The sequence below is a fragment of the Lactuca sativa genome, chromosome 6, assembly GCF_002870075.4.
Source record: "Lactuca sativa cultivar Salinas chromosome 6, Lsat_Salinas_v11, whole genome shotgun sequence".
In the NCBI taxonomy this organism is placed as follows: domain Eukaryota; kingdom Viridiplantae; phylum Streptophyta; class Magnoliopsida; order Asterales; family Asteraceae; genus Lactuca; species Lactuca sativa.
Window position 1 is genome coordinate 65,211,818 of NC_056628.2, and position 9,425 is coordinate 65,221,242.

General features: G+C 33.5%; 2 protein-coding genes across 3 annotated transcripts; one reads left to right on the forward strand and one right to left on the reverse strand.

Annotated features, from left to right (window-relative positions):
- The first annotated feature begins 323 nt into the window (after positions 1–323).
- On the forward strand, positions 324–1,262 carry LOC111897711 (vegetative cell wall protein gp1). Its single transcript, XM_023893661.3, has one exon. It carries the CDS (start codon positions 521–523, stop codon positions 998–1,000), a length of 480 nt encoding a protein of 159 aa, XP_023749429.1. The 5' UTR covers positions 324–520; the 3' UTR covers positions 1,001–1,262.
- Positions 425–5,137, reverse strand: LOC111897710 (uncharacterized). Of its 2 annotated transcripts, none has more exons than XM_052764645.1 (8): positions 4,768–5,137; positions 3,265–3,740; positions 2,866–3,028; positions 2,493–2,793; positions 2,132–2,216; positions 1,964–2,054; positions 1,808–1,887; positions 425–1,714 (listed from the first exon to the last, which is right to left on the reverse strand). In XM_052764645.1, the coding sequence occupies exons 1-8, from the start codon at positions 4,871–4,873 to the stop codon at positions 1,439–1,441; spliced, it is 1,578 nt and encodes a 525-aa protein (XP_052620605.1). In that variant the 5' UTR covers positions 4,874–5,137; the 3' UTR covers positions 425–1,438. The 2 variants fall into 2 exon arrangements, with proteins under 2 accessions (XP_052620605.1, XP_023749427.1); XM_023893659.3 differs by having other exon boundaries at positions 3,265–3,744; positions 4,772–5,136.
- Positions 5,138–9,425: the final 4,288 nt, after the last annotated feature.

Consider the following 9,425-nt stretch of genomic DNA (forward strand, 5'->3'; position numbering starts at 1 on the left):
AGACTCTTTAGTCGACCGGTTCAAGCTAAACTCTGTTGTTTTCTTTATCGTCTTTGCCGATATGCGATGATGAAGGTAGAAAATCTTAGCCCTTTTTGTTGTCATAATAGGCTCATTAAAACAAATTGCAGAAGGTCAAAGTCAAACTATGCTAATGGATTTAATATGGATAAAAAGACCAACATGCAGTAAAAATAAACCCTAAGAATTGCTCCTGAAAAATAATAGACTAAAGTTGAAATTTTGTAGGGACCAAGAATACATTCTTGTGTATTTTAAAGTACCAAGTCAAACTTCTTTCACGGTTTAAATGCTAATCTCACTCGCCATTCGCTAATATATCTGTTGGGATTCGATTTCCTATATCTACGCGGTTACCTCATTTCTCTCATCCACCCTCCATATATTTGCTTTCAATTCACGCTTCAATTTTTTCCATCGATCTTCTTCACTCCTAGATCTGCATTCAATCATCTGTTCTTCAACAAATTCATACACTACACAAGCAGCATCAGCAACAATGGTGGCCAAAAGGTTCATTTCTTTATTGGCTTTCACACTTCTGTTTACTCTCTCTGTTTCTTCAGATCCAGCCGGAGTTTCGCCGTCTCCTGCTCCACAAAGCGGTTCCGATGATCAACCTATAATTCCATCTCCATCTCCATCTCCTTCAACCGGTTCTCCACCAGCACCTCCGCCGTCTTCAGATCTGGCTCCCATTCCTACTTCCACTCAGCCACCCGCTACGTCTGCACCTCCAGCTATGTCTCCGGCACCGGAAACGGCGGATGATAATGATCTGTCCTCTGCCAATGTGAAAAGCGAGGAATCGAATAAATCTTCGTCAGGAGGGATGAGCGGCGGGAAGAAGGCCGGGATTGCGATCGGAGTAATCGCTGCCGCTTGTGTTGTCGGATTTGGAGGATTGCTGTACAAGAAACGCCAACAGAACATCCGGCGAGCAGAATTCAGCTCCGCCGCAAGAAGAGAGTTCCTCTAAAGTTCGAATCTGGCCACATCATCATCATCTAGATCTAGATCTATACAAAGGTGGACATTATCACATTATATCATCATACATTATGCTGTAAATTTCATTCAGATCTTGTGGATCCATTCGTTTGATTCTTTACATACTAGTTACTTCCGAATTCTACCTTTTGAGTTCTGATTTTTAGCGTGCTATTCATTGTAAGTTAACTTGATCTTATCGAGCTGTTATCTACACTTATTATCAATCTAGATGATTGAATTTCTTATCAGTATTCGTCTAACATACTTCTTGAATCATTGTCAATAAATCAAATTGTCATAATCGTTTGTGGTTCTGTATTACAGAACATTTTTTCCTCTTTTTTTCCTATCTCTACTAACATTGCAGGATCACGACAACCCAAATTTCCAACATTCTCTTCAATTCTGCAACTTGATACTAAACCTAGCTTCCTCTCCGATTTGTATTCCCAATTTCAATATCATGAGCATGCGAAGACGAAGAAGATGAAGATGAAGAAGAAGAAGATGCAGTTTGGAATTGGGTGCGCCTTGATTCCGGACGCAAAACAATCTGGGAATTCATTTGTTGATCCGATCTACTATGCCACCATCTGTTTCTAAACCTTAAAATCTCAACAAGAATCGAACTTCCACTCATTGCAACTCCACATCCTGCAAATGTTGCAAGAAGAATCGACAAAACTGGCTGAACATGAACCTGAACATGAACATTAACATGAAAAACATGAACACCATTAAACACAGTGAATGCAAAATTGCAAATTATGCAATTGAGCTTCTTAGTTCTTACCACAGAGTAGAAAATATGGGCGAAGATTACAACGAAAGCAAACTGAACTGAAGCATATAGCCAAACAAATCTTTTTTTCACTGTAAACAGATCAAGATCTTTGAGTCAGAAATTGCAAACACAAAGAACACAATGAATCGATAGATAAATTATTACCCATTGTTGATGATGTCATGGATGAAAGAAGACCCAAAACACATGAAAAGGGAAGAGAAAGTGCAATTGCACTCGTACCCATGTCACCAACCTTAATAAACAAACTAAATTTATGAATATTTCATGGTTTAGATACTAAATTATGTAATGATATTGAGTCTTACTTACCAGTAGTTGCTCGATGAAACAGAAGTATGCCAACATGCTGACAATAACAAGAATCGGCACTTCTTGCCATACGCGATACACATCACTGCCAAATTCAAGATACACATTAGATTTAGTTAAGTCTTGTATACATCAAGTCTCTTTCTTTTCTAAAATGCATTAAAAAGGACAATTAGTAAAAATGTTAGTGTCTCAATACATTAAGCCATTTTTTTTGGGTTAACACATTAAGTTATTCTATCCATTAAAGTTAAAAAGAAAAGAAAACCATGTATAGCTTTTGAGATTAAGTGTTTAACGATTAAGTAAAAAAGATGGAGCGTTTTATAAAATTGAAGTGGTAAAATTTCCATGAACTTGCCCGTATCCGTCTACTTCCATGGGGTTTGGTCTACTTGCACCATTGATTCGGTTTCTGACACTGCTTTGGATCCTTAAAAGGGTAACGGGTAAGTTTTGGACATCTTGATGGCACACATCGCATGTTTTGTTCCCTTTGATGCTAAACCATTTTACAGCACAATCTTTATGAGCCAAGGCGAGTTCGCCTTTGCAACTACATTCCATTTTTAGGGTTTCTCCACCTTCGCATAATTCAACCAAACATATCCTACAAACAGCTTCTTCTTCTAGTATATCTTCACCATCTCCTTCTTCGTTATCTAAAACAAATCAAACAAATAAGACTCAAAGATTCAAGATGATTGCATAAGTTTGTGAAATGACGGAAATACCCTTGTCACGAGCTGGAGAAGGGGTTGGTGAAATGGTGTTGAAATCTTTCGGTCGTGGGGTTGAAGGTATCACGCGGAAAAAAGAATCCATTCTTTTGATTGTTATATCTTCATTGAGGACCGGGACTGATCGTGACCGCGCTATATTCACTTGAACTTTAGTCTACAAATAATCACATGTTAAAAGATTATAATTTTAGCTATAAAAAATGTTATTTTTCCATCCATCAAATCATGTATAGAGTGGCCCATTAAAAGGGCTATTGTCTACATGGAGCCCAAACTACATTGAAATTTAAACTCCTATGTGTGTTGGTTTTTGGGAGTTTGGACTTAAACCCTTGACTTTTTCTACAAACCATTCTGAAACTAAATGTAACTTTTTACAAGCAAACATACCTCCAAATTAAGGGAACCACCCGAGTTGCCCAGTACAGATTGGGCAATTGGGGTGACCGGTAGAGAAGATGTCCTTTGAGGACCAAAGATTTTGGAAAGAGACCATGATCTTGGGATTGAAGGCTTCTCTTGTGGTACACAAGACGAGACCGATGGAATTACATTTTCATCGGTCTTTTCTATATCCGGAATTGTATTGCGGTTCATAAATTTTGGTAGTAAACTTTTCTTTGAAGATTTGGATCTTGATGAGAAAGTAGTGGGAGCTCCATTTGCTTTAATATCCGAAGGACTTTGTGTGAGATTGAAATATACTTTCTTAGGAGTTGGAATCGTTGTTTGGCCAATCTTGATTTGAACAGATTCTTGTGATGAAGAAGCTTGTGGTGTTCTTGACGGAATTTCCAAGAACAAATTTTGCTTTTTCCAATTTTTCCCATTTGGTGTTTCCATATTTTTAGTAGAAATATCTTCTTCTCCCTGAAAACAATCAAGAAACGAACAAATAAAATTTGTGTTCTTTAGTTAATTTGCAAGTTTTTGGTTATTAATAATATTTACATGGTTTTAAGTTGATTACAGGTTTACTATTAGGTTTGAGATGTTGCATAGAAAACACATTGTAATGATAAGGATTGATAAGTGGGAATTAAAGTTATAATCAAAAGCAATATTACTTTTTGCATATAAACAAAGATTAACCTTTTGTACTTGCTTTTATTCCTTCATATAAGGGACTTTTCACCAAATATTGTTTATAAAAACCAAATGTCGTTTAGCATAAGAATAATGATTAGAATTTGGGTCATTTTTTGTAGCAAGAAACGTAATGATTTCATTGTCTTTAAGGATAAATCATTAGTTGCGAAATCATGTTGAATTAAAGCAACCATCATGAGGGATACAACTCTTGTAAGCTAAGTTGCGATCATGAAAAATTGAGTGACAGAAAGGTTTTAATTTTTTTTTTTTTTGAAAAATAAAGTAATTTTTTTTTCATGAGAAAGTGTTTTTGGTCCAAAACTACTTTTAATAAAAGCATGAATTTTTTGTTCCTCAAAACATTCTCTAAAATGAATCTGCAAAAGTGATATGACTTTAACAAAGGTAACAAATTCAAATCACATAGCATTGAAATTACATAATGAACCCAATTTCATTTTTAATTCTTTAATCTAAAAAGTAGGCAAACTTTCAAACTGACCAACATCAAATTTCTTTATGAAAAAACAAAGAAATAATTATAATTTAACAATGTGTATACACAATTAAACATATACGAGCACAAATTTTGTTTCTACAAGATTATAATCAACATGAAGTTCAATGAAGTTGATATGACAAAGAAAGATACCCACATGCTAAAAACTTGAAAAGATCATAACTTGATCAATAAATATTTGAATTAAGGTAGACCCATAATGCATTTGAATAAATTAAAAGAGAGCAATATCAAGAACAAATCAATGAAGAAAAAAGAAAACAAGGGAAGAAAATGAAAACCAGCCTTTTGAATAGGTATGGCAACTTCTTTACTTTGAGATGAACTTGAATCATGCCCTTCTGATACAAACATGATACTTTTGTTATTATTCTCTTGAGAGTTCATGGTTTCATGAAGCAAGTTGTGATGGGTTTTGATCTTTATTGAAAACCCCGAATTTGAAAGCGAAAATCTTGAAGAAAAATGTTGAAGATGAAGGGGAAGGTAAAGAAAAGAAGGGTCTTTAATGGAAGAAAATCATGGGGATGATATGGTGGTGTCATTTAAAACACTCTTTATCTCTCTCACACACATACACAAAATAGAGGAATGGGCCTACTTCACTCCTCATCTCCTTATTTGTTTTGTGGTTTTCTTGAAATTAGTCATTCCACTCTCACCCACCCTCACCCCACCCACCCCTTATTTTCTTCCCTTTTATCACTCGAGTTCATCACGACTTTTGGAATTTGATTATGATGTCACAATAGCTTATTTGAGAATGTTGTTGATGTTATTTTCTTTTTAACTAAACAAACATGACATGGGGGACTCCTTTGTAACCATATGTTTCTTTTTAGTAATATGTGTAGAGTAAGCAAGACTTATCTTAATTTGTTTGGAGTCTTTCTAATTATTACTTTGTTTATTTTGAAATTATAAAACCAGAACAATATATAACAACTATACATGTTGTTACTACTATAAATAAAGATTTACAAATAAATGACAACATACATCAATTCGACGGTATGGGTCTATTTATGGATTTCAATTATTTTAGTTTAGTTACATCATGCTCTTGAAACTTTTGTCTATATGTTCTAATTTTGTTGGTGATATATTTTGGAGATAGATCCACGTTTGTTACTATTAAGTATTAGGCGAATATAGTTACGCAATATAAAATAATATAAATTAACAAATATATATCCTCCCTAATAAATAAGAATGATTTTGCCACATGTCCTTCCCTCATTCAATTTGTCATATGTCATTTTGTCATAATTTAGAGATATATTTATTTTCCACTTGTCATTTATTTCATTTTTTATTTCTAATATATTACTAATTAATTTCCATAAATTAAACCTACCATAATGATATTAATTTCAAATTTTAAATTTTAAATTTCAAATTTCAATTTCAATTTCAAATAAATTTACAGTTTAACCTTTGTGTTTAACATTTTGTTATAATTAACCTGTTTAGTATACGGGTCTGATAACTAAACAATAATTTTTATTTATTTATTTTTTGTATGTTTTTTTTCTCATAATTTTTATTTATTTCAAATTTCAAATTCAAATAAACTTCTCATCGTTTCTATTTAACATTTTATTTTAATCAACCCGTATAATATACGGGTTTCATAACTAGTGTTATAAGATATAACTATTTTGTTTTCATTAATTTTGAAATTACAATTTTTATGTTAATTGGTTATAAACCTTTGTAATATTTTAAAAAGAGGTTATTATGGTTTATAAATATATATTCAAATCACATCAGATAAATATATATTCAAATCACATCAGTTCAATAGTTTTTATCAAAGTTTAGAATATCGGAGTCCTACGTAGTATCGTTTTTAGGTTTACAAGATCGGGATCGGGATCCTAAGATCCCACAAAATAAAATATAATTTTAATTTATAATTTTAAAACATGAAAACTATTTCAAGCATTCTACTTTTCGTTCAAAAGTTATAAAAACTTCAAAATATTGATCATAAATCACAACATAAAATGATAAACGGTAAATTGGTAAAAGGTAAAAAGACATAAAGAAATTAAAAAAAAATCAAAAGAAGGTAGGGTCGGATTGGATCCCGATCCTACGATCCTACTCCAAATACGATCAATTTACGATCCGACCCGTTTTTCATATCTAAGATCGTCTTACGATCCTATGATCATGATCACGATTTTGATAATCATAGTCTTTATCAACGGATGCGAATGATAATAAAATAATTAAATTTGGGTTTGTTGTTATTTATAACTATTAATTATGATTAATCGATTTTAATAGATAAATTTATGATTATATAATCTCAACGATTAATTAAATAAAATACCATTTGTTTTCGAAAATTTATCATTTTTTTTGTCTTTATTATTAGTTTCGAATGTTGACTTATGTTTACATTCAATATTACTATGATTAAAAAGATTTGAATATATATTTAATTTTAAATCTAACGAATATTTATTTAACTATTTATTAAGTTTTTTTTAATGATTTGTTTTTTAAAATATTAGTTTTCAAGGTAAATTTATTTTTCAATTTGATTTTATTTGTTGGTAATATTAAATTTAATTAATAAAAAAAGGTTTTTAGAAAAATTATAACTATTATATAAACAATACTTTTTGGTAATTTTTTTTATAATTTTAACCTTCTAATGTAGGTTTTAAAAGTTAAGTATATCATATTAATAATTATAAAATGGAAGTATTAAAAATTTAATTTTTATATCTATTTTAAATTAATTAATTAAACATATTCGTTGAAACAAAGTTAACACTGAAATTAGAATAATAAATAAGTTTACTGTATTAACTAAAAATAAAATTAAAAAGTGTTAGGAGTTTTAGATGAGTGTAGTTTAAGTCGACTGACCTTTTATATTAGGCGAATGCACGTACGTTAAAAGATTTATTTAAAATTTTGACAATATATATATATATATATATATATATATATATATATATATATATATATATATATATATATATATATATATATATATATATATATATATTGTTACAAATAATTATGTCACTGACATTAACTATGAAATAATAATTTTTACATTTAATTGATTTATGAGATTATAAGACAAACCTTCATTAGAATCATATAACGCAATATTTTCTACTTGCGACTTGCACATGAATACAATTATTTGTAACATTTGTTTTGGTGTTACGTTTAACTATTGTTGTAACAGCCCGAAATCTCAGGTATTGTTTAATTATGTTTTTGGGGTGAGTTGAGAGGGGACTCGGCGAGTTGGAGCCTAGACTCGCCGAGTAGGCTCGCAGACTTGGTCGCGGGTCCGCGACTGGACTCGACGAGTCCAGATATGGACTCGGCGAGTCGACGCTGTTCAGCAGAAACCCTAACCGTTCGGTTTTGGATCGTATATAATGCTCTTATAGGCCGTCATTGTCCGTCTTTAGTCGATTGAGAGGAACCCTAAACGGCTGTGGGCATCTAGAGCAAGATTGGAGGATATTAGGGCTTGAAGAAATTGTTGGGCAAGGAGGAGAAGGGTTTTGGCTAAAGGAACAGCAAGGGATTCGAGTTCTGCGGTTTGGAGACACAGAGAGGGCATATTCCAGGTAATATTTCAGATTCCCTTCTGTTATTTGATGTGTTTACGAATCTAGGGTTTATGAAACCCATTTAGTGATTAGATGGGTTATTATGTTATTACCCAGACGTTTATACCCACAGTAATGAGATGTTTAGAAGTCCAGAAAGTCCCATGGTTGTATATCTCGGGACCATACGTAATTCAGGAAGCAGTTGCTCGTCTGCATGGCATGGACTCGCCGAGTTGTTCTTCAGACTCGGCGAGTAGCTTGAAGATTTACTGGGACTCGCCGAGTTGTTCTTCAGACTCGGCGAGTGGAGTCGGGGTGGCCCCGCGATTCTTCCAGGAGTAACTCGTCGGGTCGAGGAGGGTACTCGACGAGTAGATAAGGAATCTCAGAAAGTTGGAGGACGTCTAGACTCGCCGAGTCGCCATGGTACTCGCCGAGTCCGGTCGAGTTGACAGTTGACCGTTGACCAGAGTTGACTTAAGTCTGACTTCTTAGGGATAGTCACACTTAGAAGATATAAGTATTAATGAGATATGTAATGTTATAGGGAGGTTGTAGCTCGTCGGTTGTGCACGAGTCATTTCGGGATTTGCTAGCGTTCAGCTTTTACGAGGTGAGTCTTCTCACTATACTGTACCCGGAAGGGTTTGACTGTGTGACCGGAAGGTCAGATATGACATGTGATATGTATGCTATATGTGGTAAGTTATTTGTTATATGTGCTATGTATGTTATGTGGGCCGGAAGGCAATATGTTATGGGCCGGAAGGCGATTATATTATGGGCCGGAAGGCGTTGTATTGAGGACCGGAAGGTCAGGGCCTGGAAAGGCATATGTGCGTAAGTGTATATTGGGGAACTCACTAAGCATTTATGCTTACAGTTGTTATGCATGTGTTTCAGGTACTAGCGAGAACCGTGGGAAGGCGCCGGCGTGATCGATACACACTGAAGAATGCTTTTATGATCTTGGGATTTTGAATATTTGTATTTGACAGAATACTTAAACTATTTATGCCTTGTTTTAAATGGAAATAATTATATTTTAAAAATGAAAAATTTGTTTGAAAATTTGAGTTGTTACAATTGGTATCAGAGCCTTGGTTTGAGGGATTCGGGTGCACCTTCGGGGGTAACTGAACTCAAGCCGAGGATTTGAGGAAACTTTTCAAATAAAGGCATAAACTTTTGTAAATGGTGTTGTGGTAAGCAAGAAAGAAGCAATGTGTACGATCAGTCAGCGCCCGAACGGTAAAGATCCCCAAAATACCTTACAATATTATATGATATGAATTGTTATGCATGCTAGAAGACTAGGTATTCATGATAGGACTAGAGTGGCC

Excerpts from the sequence above, each read along its gene's own strand:
- LOC111897711 (XM_023893661.3), top strand. The coding sequence starts at position 521 with ATGGTGGCCAAAAGGTTCATTTCTTTATTGGCTTTCACACTTCTGTTT.
- LOC111897710 (XM_052764645.1), bottom strand. The coding sequence starts at position 4,873 with ATGAACTCTCAAGAGAATAATAACAAAAGTATCATGTTTGTATCAGAA. Across the intron at positions 3,029-3,264 it reads GTGGTTCCCTTAATTTGGAG|ACTAAAGTTCAAGTGAATAT; the intron begins GTATGTTTGCTT and ends GATTATTTGTAG. Across the intron at positions 1,715-1,807 it reads CCCATATTTTCTACTCTGTG|GTTCATGTTCAGCCAGTTTT; the intron begins GTAAGAACTAAG and ends GTTCATGTTCAG.